A 16529-nucleotide genomic window follows, 5' to 3' on the forward strand; every position below is an offset into this window, starting at 1 on the left:
AGATATCAGCAGGAAGGAGGAGAACACGATGCAGCACCAGACACACCAATGAGGCCAGCAGAGCAGAGAATGGTTATTATTATGATTAAGGTTCACATTCATGTTGTTCAAGGGTCAGCTGTAGTCTTAAAAAATGAACTGCCCAAATTAGAACATTCCCTCATATCATACACAAAAATAAACTCAAAATAGTTTGAAGACCTATATATAAGACCACAAAACTCCTAGGAGAGAACACAGGCAAAACATCCTCTGACACAGATCATAGCAATATTTTCTTAGATCAGTCTCCCAAGGCAAATAAACAAAAACAAAAATTAATAAATGGAACCTAATCAAACTTAAAAGCAAAGGAAACCATCAGAGAAACAAAAAGACAACCGACGGAATGAGAGAAAATATTTGCAAATAATACGACTGACAAGTGGTTAATTTCCAAAATATACAAACAGCTCATACAACTCAATATTAAAAAAAAAAACCCCACACACAATAAAAAAATGGACAGAAGACCTAAACAGGTATTTCTCCAAAGAAGACATACAGATGACCTTACATGAAAAAATGCTCAATGTTGCTAATTATTAGAGAATTGCAAATCAAAACTACAATGAAGTATAACCTCACACCAGTCAGAATGGCTATCATCAATAAGTCTACAAATAATAAATGTTGGAGAGGGTGTAGAGAAAAGGGAGTCCTTCTACGCTGTTGGTGGGAATGCAAATTTTTACAGTCACAATGGATAACAGTGTCGAGGTTCCTTAAAAAAATTTTTTAAATAAAGCTACCATTTGATCCAACAAGCCCACTCCTGGACATATATCCATAAAAGATGAAAGCTCTAATTCAAAATGATACATGTACCCCAAAGTTCACAGCAGCACTATGTACAATAGCCAAGACATGGAAGCAACAGATAAATGGATAAACAAGGTGTGGTATTTATATGCAATGGGATATAATTCAGCCAAAAAAAAAGAATGAAATATTGCATTTGCAACATGATGGATCTAGAAATTATCATGCTAAGTGAAGTAAGTCAGAAAGAGAAAGACTAATATTATATGGTATCACTTATATGTGGATTCTAAAATATAGTACAAATGAATCTATTAATGAAACAAACAGGCTTATAGCATAGAAAACAAATTTGTGGTTACCAAAGGGTAAAGTGGAGGGAGGATAAATTAGGAGTATGGGATTAACACATACTACTATATATAAAACAGATACTCAACAACAATTTACACAAGGGGGATTTCCCTAGTGGTCCAGTGGCTAAGACTCCATTCTCCCAATGCAGGTTTCCTGGTCAGGGAATTAGATCCCACTTGCTGCAATGAAGAATTTGCACGTTGCAATGAAGATCAAAGATTCTTCGTGCTGCAACTAAGACCCAGGATAGCCAAATAAATAAATAAATATTTTTAGAAAAAGGGAACTATGGGAAGTACATAGGGAACTATGTTCAATATCTTGTCATAACTTATAAGGGAAAATAGTCTGATAAATATATATAGCTGAATCATTTTGTTGTATAACAATATTTTAAACTGAAATATACTAACAATATTGTAAATCAATTATGCTTCAATGTTTAAAAATGAATTCCCATTAAATAAATTTTTTTAATGGAAAATGAAAAATTCAAATGGAAGAACACCTTGATTTCAAAAATAAGATTATCCTCTTCTGAAACTACATTGTCTGACATTTCCCGGTTATCATCAGGAGCTATTGGGATTTACCCACAACTTTTGAGAGCAGACTGGATAGTAGTTCTCTTCTAGAATATCTGGTATGATTGTTTTAAGACAAACTCTCTGGCAGGAGTAAGAAAATGAGGGCTTCCCTGGTGGTCCAGTGGTTAAGAATCCACCTTGCAATGCAGGGGACAACAGTTCAATCCCTGGTCTAGGAAGATTCCACTTGCCACAAAGCAACAAAGCCTGAGAGACACAACTGTTGAGCCAGTTGTGAGGCTGGGAGTGGGAACTACTGAAGAGCCTGTGGTCTAGAGCTCACGCGCCACAACAAGAGAAACCACCACAATGAGAAGCCTGAGCACTGTAACCAGAAAGCAGCTCCCACTTGCTGCAACTAGAGAAAGCCCATGTGCAGCAACCAAGACCCAGTGTAATCAAAAATAAATAAATCTTTTAAAGAGTGTTCAAGTATATACGACCCATAGCAAAAGACATTCAGAATTTTTTTAAGTAAGAAAAAGTTATGAAAGACAACACAATAAGATCTTTTAAAAGCCCAAACTAAAGAAATATAAATATATGTGCATCAGTTCAGTTCAGTCCCTCAGTCTTTTCCGACTCTTTGCGACCCCACGGACTGCAGCACACCAGGCTTCCCTGTCCATCACCAACTCCCGGAGCTTACTCAAACTCATGTCTATCAAATCAAGGATGCCATCCAACCATCTCATCCTCTGTCATCCCCTTCTCCTCCCGCCTTCAATCTTTCCCAGCATCAGGGTCTTTTCCAATGAGTCAGTTCTCCGAATCAGGTGGCCAAAGTATTGGAGTTTCAGCTTCAGCATAAGTCCTTCCAACGAATACTAAGGACTGATTTCCTTTAGGATGGACTGGTTGGATCTCCTTGCTGTCCAAGAGACTATCAAGAGTCTTCTCCAACACTGCAGTTCAAAAGCATCCATTCCTCGGCGCTCAGCTTTCTTTATAGTCCAGCTCTCACATCCATACATGACTACTGGAAAAACCATAGCCTTGACTAGATGGACCTTTGTTAGCAAAGTAATGTCTCTGGTTTTTAATACTCTGTCTAGATTGGTCATAGCTTTTCTTCCAAGAAGCAAGTGTCTTTTAATTTCATGGCTGAAGTCACCATCTGCAGTGATTTTGGAGCCCCCCAAAAATAAAGTCTCTCACTATTTCCATTGTTTCTCCATCTATTTGCCATGAAGTGATGGGACCGGATGCCATAATCTTAGTTTTCTGAATGTTGAGTTTTAAGCCAACTTTTTCACTCTCCTCTTTCACTTTCATCAAGAGGCTCTTTAGCTCTTCTTTGCTTTCTGCCATAAGGGTGGTGTCATCGGCATATCTGAGGTTATTGATATTTCTCCCGGCAGTCTTGATTCCAGCTTGTCCTTCATCCAGTCCAGCATTTTGCATGATGTACTCTGCATAGAAGTTAAATAAGCAGGGTGGCAATATAGAGCTTGACATACTCCTTTTCCTATTTGGAACCAGTCTGTTGTTCCATGGCCAGTTCTAACTGTTGCTTCCTGACCTGCATACAGATTTCTCAAGAGGCAGGTCAGGTGGTCTGTATTCCCATCTCTTTTAGAATTTTCCACAGTTTATTGTGATCCACACAGTCAAAGACTTTGATGTAATCAATAAAGCAGAAGTAGATGTTTTCCTGGAACTCCCTTGCCTTTTCAATGATCCAATGGTTGTTGGCAATTTGATCTCTTGTTCCTCTGCTTTTTCTAAATCCAGCTTGTACATCTGGAAGTTCTTGGTCACACACTGTTGAAGCCTAGCTTGAAGGATTTTGAGCATTACTTTGCTAGCGTGTGACATGAGTGCAATTGTGTGGTAGTTTGAACATTCTTTGGCATTGCCTTTCTTTGGGACTGGAATGAAGACTGATCTTTTCCAGTCCCGTGGCCACTGCTGAGTACGTGTGCATGCCTTTGTGTAACTAAAATATTTGTTAATCCTCACAAAAATCCTGTAACTGAGTTCTTCTCCTTTTCTCTAGGATGTCAAAATCCACATTCAATTCAAATGTAAAAGGTGAAAAGAACTAAGTGAAAATATTCCCTCCCAACCCTTTCCCTCCGATTTCTACTTACTCTCCTAAAATATCATTTCTTGAATGTCTTTCTAAACCTATTTTGTGCATATCCAAGGAAAAATGTATTATATATGCATTATGTGTACACGCTCTGCTCCTGCTCAATGTTTCGCATTTAATGGTATATTTTGAAGATTAATTCATATTAACACACAAAGACCTTCCTCGTTTATTTTTAATGAGGCATAGTATAACACTGTATGGTTAACTGCATGCACCATTATTTGTTTGTTTTAGTTTGTTCAAGATTTTTACCTCTGGTATGAAACACTAACAGATATGGACTTAAAAAAAAAACTGTAACCATAAAAAAATACTGTAACCATAATACAGGACTATTATCACAGTTAAATTAACAACTCCTCAATATCACCACATATCTAATCAATATCTGAATTAAATGATCACTTGTCAATTTTTAAAACTTTTCACAATTTGAATCACAATCTAAATAAGATGAATAAGCTGTGGGCTTCCCTGGCGTCCCAGTGGTAAAGAATCCACCTGCCAAGGCAGGAAACACAAGTTCCATCTCTGACCCAGGAAGATCCCATATGCCGAGGGCAACTAAGCCCTTGCCAGAACTATTGAGCTTGTGTTCTACATCTGAGGAGTGGCAATTACTGAAGCCCCGGGGGCCCTAGGGCCTGTTCTCTGAAACAAGAGAAGCCACCATAATGAGAAGCCTGCTCACTGCAACTAGAGAAGAGCCTGCCAAGTAAGGAAGACCCAGAACAGCCACACACACACACACAAAACTAAAATGCTGTAAATACAGTTTGTAAAAGACTTAAAATACAAAATCAATAAGTTGCAGTTGGTTGACGTTTTTTGCAGCCCTTTTAATCTGTCGGTTTTCCCTCTTTTGTTTTTCTTGCATTTTATTTATTAAAGTACTCAGGATGTTGCCCTACAGAATTTCCCACAGTCAAGATCTTGCTGATTCTCTCTCTGTGGTGTAGTTTAACATGTTCCTCTGTTCTATTTTCTATACATTAGCATTTGGTTCTAGGTATTTGATCACACTTGGCTGTGGTTGTGTGCACGTATGTATGTGGTGTTTTACCGAGAATATCCTGTTGGTTATCTTCCCTTTTGTAATTTTAGTCAGTTTCTTTATTGGAGAAGCGGTAAGTAATTTTGAGACAAAATGTCCTCTCTTTCAGGAAGAGGCGGTGGTTCAAACGACCTGTGACAGATATAAGGTTGAGCAATTAACTTATCAGAGAAATGGTCACACTAGAATAATTCAGGCAGAGCAACAAATTCCTCATGATTTTTCACTATGAGAGTGATTTCCTTTTTCTTAATTAGCTCTTAATCACCACACGCTCCGCATTTTTTTCCTGAGGTATTATTTCGAGGAGGCAGCCAAAAACAGCTCAGTAAATAATTTGCTTTTCAAAATTAAACAAAACTTGGGCAAGTGGCCACTGATTACTGACCAAGGATTCTTGGGCTCAAGCTCCAGCCTCCCCTCGAGGCGCTAAAGCGCAGTCTCATTTCACTTGAGACCTTTCCTGCCTTTTTCACCTTTTCCCGGGCTCAGGCACCAGCACTGCGCAGGACAGGCCTCAGGGAGCTGGGACTTGCAGGAACTCGGCATCCCGGCTGGTCGCCGAGTCACAGAAAAAAGCAGAAACCAGCGCCGCGGAGCAACGGAATCCCGCCCCTCGGAGGGGCCGCCGGCCCACCCCACCCAGCTCCAGGCCGGGGGGCGGGGCCTCGGGACTCCGCCCCGGCCTGCGTCTCCTCTCCCGCCCCTCCGCCGCCGCCGGCTGACACGAGTTGCGGAGCGGCCGCCTTCGCTTTCGCCTCCGCCCGGGAGGAGCGTGGATAGGAGCGAGAGTCCGCCGCTGGCCCGTGAGCCGCCGCCATGGGGAACCGCGTTTCGCGGGAAGACTTCGAGTGGGTCTACACCGATCAGCCGCACGCCACTCGGCGCCAGGAGATCCTGGGTGAGCCTCGGTGCCGCGCCCCGTTATGTGCGTGCGCGGCCTCCCGCCACCTGGACGCGCCTTCCCCGCCGCGGCCCCTGCGCGCCCGAGGCCCGTTAAGAGCCCGCTCCCGGCCGCGTCTCGCCGCCGCCCGGGCCCCGGGCCGGCTTGTGAGGGAGGGATTCCCCCGCGCGCCCCCGCCCGGCCGCGCGGACCCGAACCTTCGACGGGGGAGGGACAGGCGCGCCCCCGAGCGCGGTCGTCCGTTCGGGGACAGGGTTTGCTTACAGCCGGGTCCCCTCGGCCAGACCGCGCTCGGGTAGATCCTCTCGCCCATAGATACTCGTGCTGCCGGTGGGCGCAGTGATCTCCTTTCCCTTCCCCCTTCCCCGTCTCCCCCTTCCCCCGCCTCTTTCTCTTCCTCTCCCTTCTTCCTCTGCCTTCTTCCTCTGCCCGGCGGCCCCGGGCGAAGCCAGGCTGCGAGCGTGTGCGAGGCAGGGCGTGGTCCCGGAGCATCTAGAGGCCCACACGCGGGGCGCGCGGGCTCTGGCCGACTCCCGCTAGCGATCGTGGCGCCGGCGGCTGCAGCCTTGGGCCCAGGGCGGGGGCCGGTGGTATCTGACCCATTTGCCCCCAGGGGCCTTTCGGACCGGAAGGGTAACCTTTCCAGGGCCTGGGTCCGGGTGCTCACGCTGATCTCGTGAATCCTCACAAATAAGGCTGGGATGCGAAAGGGGCAGATTCATGTTTATTTTTCATCCATCACAGGTTTTTGTTGGACGAAAAGGCTAAGTGTGGAAGGCTTGCCAAGATTAGCCTTCTGGTTCCCTGACTGCTAATTTAGGGCCTTTACACCAGGTTAAACTAGGCCCTAACAACTCTCTGGAGCTGTCAGGCGCTCAGCTGTTTGTAGCTTCTATGTTATATAGAGAATTCTCTCATCTCTCCCAGGGTTGTTAGGTACTGTGTTGAGTGCTTTACAAACATTACCCAATTTAATCTTCCCAGTGACTAGGTCAATGATACCCCTATTTTAAAGATGTGGTAGGAGTGAATAACTGTTGGAGGGGCGTTCTGATCTGGGTTAGATTCTACCACAACGTTTGCTCTTGTTTTGAAAATCTGGAAACTAATGGGTGGCAAGTTGAATAGGAGGAATTATTTCTCATACAGAGTATCCGCCTAGTTTTTCTTGTCAGCATCCATTCGCCAAGTGAAAAGAAAAGGCAAGTTCCTGCTCTTTGCTGGAGTAAGGGAGAAATGTCATGTTTTCACAAAAGGAAAGTAATTAGACCTTTAAAAACTTACATAGTGCAGCAGACTCTTCAGAGTTGGCTGTTGAACACCAGTTCGCCTTCTCCAGATTGCCAGATAAAGCAACTGTTGCTTTCCAACCAATACTTGTCTCTCAAGTATTAGCAAACAATAGAACCTGAGTTGGGTAACACGTGATCATATAACTAATAAATGGATGAATCTAGATTTAAACCCATATCCTTCTGACACTAGGGACTCTACTCTGTTAAATAAATTTATAAATTGTAAAAAAAAGTAGATCCTGTTGAAATGGATTTTAAAAAATCGAATAAATAAGCTGGGAGCGTGAACATTTGTAGTTGCTATTAAGGCTACCCCTTTAAGAGACTTTGGTTCTTGGATGCTTTCTTTACTATTTTTAATCAAAATGTGTATTTTGCAAATCACACATAAGAGATGGCATATAGTACATTTTAATCTATGACTAATCAATACATGCATAAGAATAATCTGGTCTTCACTATGTAAAAACCAACGCCTGAATACCAGAACGTAGCTATCTGTTTAATATTCAGAAAATCAAGGAAATGAAAAGGTGTTTGTCCATGCTTATCTCAACATGAACCTTTTTTCCACAAACTTATTATCACTGGACCATTTCACTTGGAAAGTAAAAGGACTACAGTATTTCCCGATGAAGATACCAATCATTTTCCCTGCAGGTGTAAATACTGCTCAGTGTTCCATTTCAGCAGTGGAGATGGAATAACCTCAGAAAAGATAAGAATCTGGAAATTTGTAATTATACTTAAGTGAGATATTTTTGAAATGTGTCAGGTTTTGACAGGGAGAGAGGCACAAGAGAACATGGATATGATAACAGCCAACATCCATACACTAAATTTACAAAGTTTATGTACAAAACTAATGAAAGCTATTGATTGGACCATTACTATTGTTGTTTAGTTGCTCAGTCATGTCCCACTCTCTGCAACCCCATGGACTGAAGCCCACCAGGCTCCTCTGTGCATGGGATTTCCCAACCAAGCTCACTGGAGTGGTTTGCCATTTCCTTCTTCAGGGCATCTTCCCCACCCAGGGATTGAACCTGCATTGACAGGCAGACTCTTTACCACTGAGCTATCAGAAAGTGAAAGTGAAGTGAAAGTAAAAGTCTCAGTAGTGTTTGACTCTTTGCGACCTTGTGGGCTGTACAGTCCATGGAATTCTCCAGGCCAGAATACTGGAGTGGGTAGCCTTTCCCTTCTCCAGGGGATCTTCCCAATCCAGGTCTCCCTCGTTACAGGCGGATTCTGTATCAGCTGAGCCACGAGGGAAGCCCAAGAATACTGGAGTGGGTAGCCTATCCCTTCTTCAGCGGATCATCCCAAACCCAGGAATCGAATTGGGATCTCCTGCATTGCAGGCAGATTCTTTACCATCTGAGCTATCAGGGAAAGGACGATTATTAGTAGGTCATATAATTGCAAGAAATGTTCCTTTTACTGCTGTACTTCTGCTGGGAAACATTTTTTTTTTAAACTGTCTTATTAAGATATAATTCACAAACTGTAAAGTTCCCCCTCCCCCTCCCCTTTTTTGTTTTTCCCCTTGCTGCATAGCATGTGGAATCTTAGTTTTCTGACCAGAGATGGAACCTGAGGCCCCTTCATTGGAAGTGCAGAGTCTTAATCACTAGATCACCAGGGAAATCCCAAAAGCTCACCAATTTAAAGTGTACAATTCAGTGGGACAGTTTTGAACTGTTCAGTTCAGTAAGTTCTTGTCACCCCAAGAAGAAACCCTATACTCATTAGCATTGAGTATATCCTTCACTCACACTGCCCAGTCCTGAGCAAACACTAATCTTTCTGTTTCTGTGGATTTCTCTGTTCTGGACATTTCTTTTGAATGAGGTCATAATACTTGGTCTTTCGTGACTGACTTCTCTCACTTAGCACAATGTTTTCAAGGTTCATGCGTGTTACAGCATGTATCAGTACCCTGTTCCTTTTTTTAGCCAAGTAATTTTTGTGACTTGCCTGGTGGCTCAGAGGTTAAAGCATCTGCCTGCAGTGTGGGAGACCTGGGTTCGATCCCTGGGTCGGGAAGATCCCCTGGAGAAGGAAATGGCAACCCACTCCAGTATTCCTGCCTGGAGAATCCCGTGGCCGGAGGAGCCTGGTGGGCTACGGGCCACTGGGTCGCAAAGGTTGGACATGACTGAGCGACTGCACTTACTCACTCACTCAATTTTTGTGTATGGTGTAAGAGAGAGGTCCAATTTTATTCTTTTACATGTGGATGACCAGTTGTTCCAGCACCATTTGTTGAAAAGACTATTCCTTCCCCTGTTTAATTATATTGGCATCCTAGTGTTGATTTTTTATATACTATTAACACCTGCAAAACGTGTGCTTTCTTCTGTCTTTTGTCAGATATGTCCATTTAATCAAATTTGATTTAACCTAAAAATGCTGGAGCTCTAAATAGAAATAACATTTTAATACAAAAGAATTACTACTTATTCACCAATGAACTGAATACTTGGTTATTTTATGTTTGAACAACTGTTGGAAGGGCCCATATTTAAATGAAAGACTTATTTGAGCTTTTCATTTATCCAGGATAATTAGTTTTAGACTCAAAACCCATAAGATTACTTTTTTTGACCCATTGCCTACAAAATTGTTAACATTGATGAAATGGACTAATAGCAAGAAAGATGAGAAGTTAGGGATAAGAGAGGGGAAAGGAAAGGAACAAGAATTACCTTGAATTAACCCGACCCTTATATATGTAAAACTGGACTTACCTTTCTGTCCTGCATTTTAAGCTAGAATTCTGCATTTCACTTTTAGAGAAAAGGTGAAGCTGCTCTTCTTTTTGCTGTGCTGGGTTAAACATACTTGCCAACCCACAAAACCAAAGTGTATCTGGGCTTCCATTATCTGGAGTGGCAGGATACAAAGAAGAATCTGCATTTGCCTCTAGGCGATACTTCCCTGAAATGCAGAGGTTTTTATTACTAGCATATTCCATAATACTTGGTTAGATATTTGCCTGTGAAGTCAACAAATAATCTAACACAAATTAGCATTGTTCAGTTCTAATGCAGAGGGAAAGGAAAGAAAGAGGCATTGTGAATCAATAGAGTTCTTTAGAATTTACACTAATTTGAGATAACTAGAAGTCTACATTGGCAGAAATTTATACATCTAAACGTCTGAAAATACGGAATTGGTTAGAAGTTACAACAAACTGGCAAGTAGAAGTGACTTAGTCAGTATAAGGAAATTATAAAACCCAAGTCAGATACATCAGTTTATCAGACTATGATTGCCACTTTTGTAAAACTTACAAATTTAATACACAAAAATTTTTAAGAGTGAAAAGGGAACTAGGTAACATTTATTCATGTTGTGGATATCTTTCTGTTAATGTATGAGGGTCTAGATTTTGAGGCTCATTTTTTCCTACGAAAATTTGTTGTGACATGATATTTAGTAACTTTACTGTTAGAATATACTTCTTCCCAGGACTTCCCTGGCAGTCTAGTGGTTAAGATTTCACCTTCCACCCTGGAGGAGGGCATGGCAACCCACTCCAGTATCCTTGCCTGGGCCCTGGACAGAGGAGCCTGGCAGGCTACAGTCCAGAGTTGCAAAGAGTCAGAAAGGACTTAGAACCCATGCATACTCTATTTAAAGGAAAAAAAAGACTTCCAATGCAGGGGGTGTTGGTTCCATCCCTAGTTAGAGAGCTAAGATGAAACAGAAGTGGTATTGTAACAAACTCAATAGACATTAAAAATGGTCCACATCAAAATATACCTATTTTTAAAAAAGAATATACCCCTTCCCTATAGTAGATGAATATTTGATAGTCTCAAAGAGAGCATATGATTTGGAAAAAATGATTTGATGTGTAAATTGGTATTAGTTTAATTGCAGAACTGTTATGCACTTTTCTCAGTCTGTGATTTTTTTGTTTGTTTTTTTCCTTACAGCAAAGTATCCAGAGATAAAATCCTTAATGAAACCTGATTCCAACTTGATATGGATTGTAATTATGATGGTTCTCACTCAGTTTGTTGCATTTTACTTAGTAAAGGACTTAGACTGGAAATGGGTCCTGTTTTGGGCATATGCCTTTGGCAGCTGCATTAATCATTCAATGACTCTGGCTATTCATGAAGTTTCCCACAACAGTGCCTTTGGCCATTGCAAAGCTATGTGGAATCGTTGGTTTGGAATATTTGCCAATCTCCCTATTGGTGTCCCATATTCAGTTTCCTTTAAAAGATACCACATGGATCATCATCGATACCTTGGAGGCGACGGCATCGACGTGGACATTCCAACCGACTTTGAAGGCTGGTTCTTCTGTACGACTTTCAGAAAGTTTATATGGGTCATCCTTCAGCCTCTCTTTTATGCTTTTCGACCTCTGTTCATCAACCCCAAACCAATCTCTTATCTGGAAATAATCAATACTGTGATCCAGATCACTTTTGACATCGTGATTTACTATGTTTTGGGAGTTAAATCTTTAGTCTACATGTTGGCAGCCTCCTTACTTGGCCTAGGTTTGCACCCGATTTCTGGACATTTTATAGCTGAACATTATATGTTCTTAAAAGGACATGAAACTTACTCATATTATGGGCCTCTGAATTTACTCACCTTCAATGTGGGTTACCATAATGAACACCATGACTTTCCCAACATTCCTGGAAAAAGCCTTCCCCTGGTAAGTAAAGGATTTTATACATGTTCTAATTTCTGGTGGTTCTGTGATCACAATTAGTCTTGACTTGCTCATTTAAAATGAAATGTAGTATATTTTGTCCATCTAGGCAGTTCATCAAAGAAAACAGCAAGAGTCTTAAAAGTCATGAGTTGGGCAGCCTAACTTTACAGAGCTTACTGTCCTGGATCCCTAAGCCTTGTGGTGACACGTAGGTTTAGAATGTTGGGGGCCTCTGTAGAGTCAACTGACATGTAAAATAATTCAGAAATGGAAAATGAAACTCCCTCTGTGGAGGGAGCAAAAATTTACATAACCTTTATCACTGTTAAACTGAATACACTTAGCTAAAGTTTGTGTTGGTTTATTGTGAAATACAGATACCTCCATAATTGCTCTGCAAAATAAGTGAATGTCAGTTTCCAGTGGTGCAGACTTCCCACAGGCAGGGACCAGCCGTTTCCCATCACAGTAGACTTTTATCTTACTGCTTGTGGAGTAAATGAAAGGCCGCATATTGACACTCATCCTTTCATCCTTCCCCAAAGGATAATCCTCTGCAAACTTCAGTTATATTTCTGATGAATTCTCTTATTAGACTTTCCATCCTCAGAATGGATAGCTTTTACAGTTCCATTACCAAAAAATGTTTCTGTAATTCTAAAAAGGGGAAGTTGTAGGAGATGCAGTATCAGTTTTTCTTGATTTTTTTTACTTTTTTAGCTGTGATATTAAGGAAACCATAACCAGATATTTTATGCTAGCATATTTACTCACCCAAATTTTATAGATTTCCTCTTAAGTTTTTAACTGTTTACAAACTTGCATACAACATTAGAACTAAATATAACATTTGATTATTGATTGGATTACTAGTTAAGGAAAGAAAAATCTAGAAAGGACATTGAGTTAGTGGGGAAGTTTTGAATATGAACCACATAATAGTAATATTGTGTCAGTGTTAAGTTTCTTGGGTGTGGAATGGTATTATGGTTTTGTTGGGAAATGTCCTTGTTTTTGGGCTTCCCAGGTGGCTAAGTGGCAAAGAATCCGCTTGCCAGTGCAGGAGATGCAGGTTTGATCCCTGGGTTGGGAAGATCCCCTGGAGGAGAAAATGGCAGCCCATCCCAGTATTCTTGCTGGGAAAATCCTATGGACAGAGGAGCCTGGTGGGCACTAGTCCATGGGGTTGCAAAGACTCGGACACGACTGATCACATACCTTTTTCTTAGGAGATATGTGTTGAATATTTAGAGTGAAATAGTCAGGGTAAGTTTTCACATAACATCTGCAACTTCTCTTTCAGCAAAGAGCAGAGTATGTGGTCTATATCATATATGGAGAGAGAGAGAGAAAGTAGCTGTGGCATAGTGTTAATTGGTGGACCTAAATGAAGAGCATATGGGTGATGGTTTTGTTGTTCTTTCAGCTTTTCTGTTGGTTTTGCGTTTTTCAAAATAAAATGGGGAAAATCACCACACAGCTGGCTGAAAGCAGTTTTGGACCTGGTGTGATGTGCCAGTGTGGCCACTTTGTGTCATTTTGGTTGGAGAATGTGCCCACCTTTGCTCACCTCTTCCCTGCCTAGGAAAGTACATTTTTGTATTTTTAAAAGATTAGGGCTTCTCAGGTGGCTCAGTGGTAAAGAATCTGCCTGCAATTCAGGAGATACAGTTTCGATCCCTGGGTCAGGAAGATCCCCTGGAGAAGGAAATGTCAACCCACTCCAGTATTCTTGCCTGGGAAATCTCATGGACAGAGGAGCTTGGTGGGCTACAGTCCATGGGCTCGCAAAAAAGTTGGACATGACATGGTTTAAGGAGAAAGCTAGTCACCTTTGAACAAAATAATTCACTTTTTCCAACATAAGCCACATATTTAGACTTGTAATTTTCTTGAGCAGTCCGTAAACTGAAAACTTGGGTCAGCTCAAACATTACCTGCTTGCTCATGGTTCATCAGTGAGAATTTCTTTCCCACTCCATTCCACGCATAGCTGAACTAACAGACATTCTCAGAGTTCTCTGGTCTTCCTTTCCTGCCTGTTCTATTGTGTATACCAAGAAGCACCTTGTTCTGCAATAGTTGCGTTGCAGTAATCACGTTGCTTGTAACAATCACATGGTTAGTTAATAGATATGCATAACAAGGTTTCTTTCAACATCTCTATTGAGTGTGACTCATAGATACAATTCATACACTTAAAATGTACAATTCAGTGGCTTTTAGATTGTTCAGAGCCTTACAAACATCACTGCAATCAGTTGAAATCAGTGTTTTATTCTGCCCTAACTAGTCTTGCTTGCTAATCACACTGGCAGTAGTCATTTTTTTAAAAAGACATGCTCAATGTGAGGTGGCTGAATTGTACACTTGATAAGTGATTAATTTCTAACTGGCATGCCACAATACTTGATCAGTATTTGCAGGCAGTTTCCTTAATGGCAGCATCAAGTGGTGCCTTTAAACCCTGCAATGCCAGTCATTCAGTATGACATTTAAAAAACATGAAGTTGATTGGATTGCAAGTATTTGTTGTTAAAAGATGGCGAGTGCCACATTTACAAGTAAGCTAGTAAACTACAAGTAAATTTATAAGTAAACTAATCCCTCAGAGCTTGTTGGAAAAGAGTCAGTAATCCTGGAGGGTCAAGGATGGTTTAGTCCCAAAACGTAAACTGCTTTCTGTTTAGAATTCCCAAAGCTGCTGCTGTTACTTATTTATTTGAGAGGGAGGTGGGAGAAAGTCTCATGGTTTCTTTTCTGAGTGTGCATGTCAGACATCCATCTGTCATCTTGAATAGGACTCTGTTAACACTCATTATTCATCTTGCTGTATTTTTTCCCTTCTAGGTGAGGAAAATAGCTGCTGAGTACTATGACAACCTCCCCCACTACAATTCCTGGATAAAAGTGCTATACGATTTTGTGACGGATGATACAATAAGTCCCTATTCAAGAATGAAGAGGCATCGGAAAGGCAATGAGGTTCAGGAGTAAATGTCATTAAGACCAAAGGAACTCCTCTCTGAAACTTGATTATAACTGAGAAAGTGGAATTTTTGCATTATTAAGTTAAGACCAACTATGTTTAGAAGCTGCCCTCATACAAATTCAGAGTATGATCTTCATGGTGTCAAGAAGCTAATCTGGCTTTAAAGAGTCAGTCTGTCTGCGCAGTGTTCAGCTTTACTCATTATATTGCCACTGTGGTGGATGCCACTTAGGTCTGACCCTTTGTAAGCATATCATAAAAAAAGCTTTTAAAAAGCTATTTCTAGTATGTTGTTTTCACTATAAGGATTTACTTTATTAAAATAGCTAATAAACTGAGCTATTAATCACAAATAGTGTTTTATCACTTTTTTAAAAAATTGACTATCTTTACACTATAATCACAGACTGGGGTGACCTTACTGAGTCCAGCACAAGCTTACTCATAAATAAGTTAACAACTCAACTTCCTTTTCTGTGTGGACTCTCAGAAGTAGCTTTACTTATAGTTTTATGTCATTTCATTTCAGCAGAAACTGGTTGCATCTGATGGTAGATGGCTGGTGTCAAGTAGCCAGTATGGTGGGTGGTTAGGCTGGCATTCCTGGTGACCTAAAACATGTCACTCAGGTATATTTATTGGAATACAGTGAACTATTTTAAATGTAATCTTCAGTATCAAAGAAGTCAAATAGTCTACAGTTTGTACACAACACCAACCCTCTGGTGTACTGAAGACGAGATACTATAAAATTCCTACTTGTGTAATTCTCAGCTCTATTACACTTTTGCCTACTGGTGGTGAAAAGCACAATACTTACCCTCAAAAGGGTTGGTTTTTCACAGACCTAATTTTGGGGGACAAAGTACACGTTTAGAGTCATAACAGAACCAACATTACAATTCAGATGTACACGCTGAGGCAAGTAAAAGTATCTGGTAAAACCTACCAACAGGTTTGACGCTAAGTGGGCCCTACGTTCTCACTGAACCCTCCATGCCCCTTGCCTGTACAGCTCTGGCTGCAGCTGCCACAGGTGGCAGTGCCAGACCAGTGCTGAAAGCCCCTAGATCTCCCGCCAGGTCCGCCCTCTCGGTTCCATTTTCTCCTGGGTCTGGAGAGGGGTGCTTCATTGTCCTTTCCCAAACCTGTTGGTTCTGCTTGTGTACCTCTTGCTTGGTGGAGGTTTCAGCTTCCCAGCATCTCTGGGCCAGTCTGGCTCTCATATGCAAACTATGGCCATTCTTTCACTCACTGGCATTGACTTTTCCAAAGAGACGGAGGAATAGGGGGTACAGGGAGGGTATAGGAAGGCTGGGCTGCAGAGCCTTGAAGGCACAAGGACAGGTCCTGAGACAAGGTTCTGTGGCTTTGCCCACATTCACCCTTCTGCCTTCCTGGCCTGTGTAGCTTGTCCTTAGGCTCACACCAGTATTAAGTAGCCCAGCCCCCCTTCCCATCAGGTCAGGTGCCACTTTTGGACTCTCCAACCACTGCTTACGTCATTGTGCTTCAGTCACTCAGTCGTGTCCGACTCTGCGACCCCAATGACTGCAGCACGCCAGGCCTCCCTGTCCACCAACTCCTGGAGTTTACTCAAACCCATGTCCATTGAATTGGTGATGCCATCCAACCACCTCATCCTGTGTCACCCACTTCTCCTCTCACCTTCAATCTTTCCCAGCATCAGGGACTTTTCAAATGAGTCAGCTCTTCACATCAGGTGCCCAAAGTATTGGAGTTTCAGCTTC

The 16529-nt window shown here is 41.7% G+C and overlaps 1 protein-coding gene across 1 annotated transcript; it reads left to right on the plus strand.

The window, feature by feature from the left end:
• The first annotated feature begins 5662 nt into the window (after nucleotides 1-5662).
• DEGS1 (delta 4-desaturase, sphingolipid 1) lies at nucleotides 5663-15126 on the plus strand. Its single transcript, NM_001136489.1, is given in 6 exon segments — nucleotides 5663-5798; nucleotides 11044-11712; nucleotides 11714-11724; nucleotides 11726-11732; nucleotides 11734-11786; nucleotides 14637-15126. Coding segments are annotated over 6 exon segments (969 nt in total). The 5' UTR covers nucleotides 5663-5716; the 3' UTR covers nucleotides 14784-15126.
• Nucleotides 15127-16529: the final 1403 nt, after the last annotated feature.

The sequence above is a fragment of the Ovis aries genome, chromosome 12, assembly GCF_016772045.2.
Source record: "Ovis aries strain OAR_USU_Benz2616 breed Rambouillet chromosome 12, ARS-UI_Ramb_v3.0, whole genome shotgun sequence".
Taxonomy (NCBI): domain Eukaryota; kingdom Metazoa; phylum Chordata; class Mammalia; order Artiodactyla; family Bovidae; genus Ovis; species Ovis aries.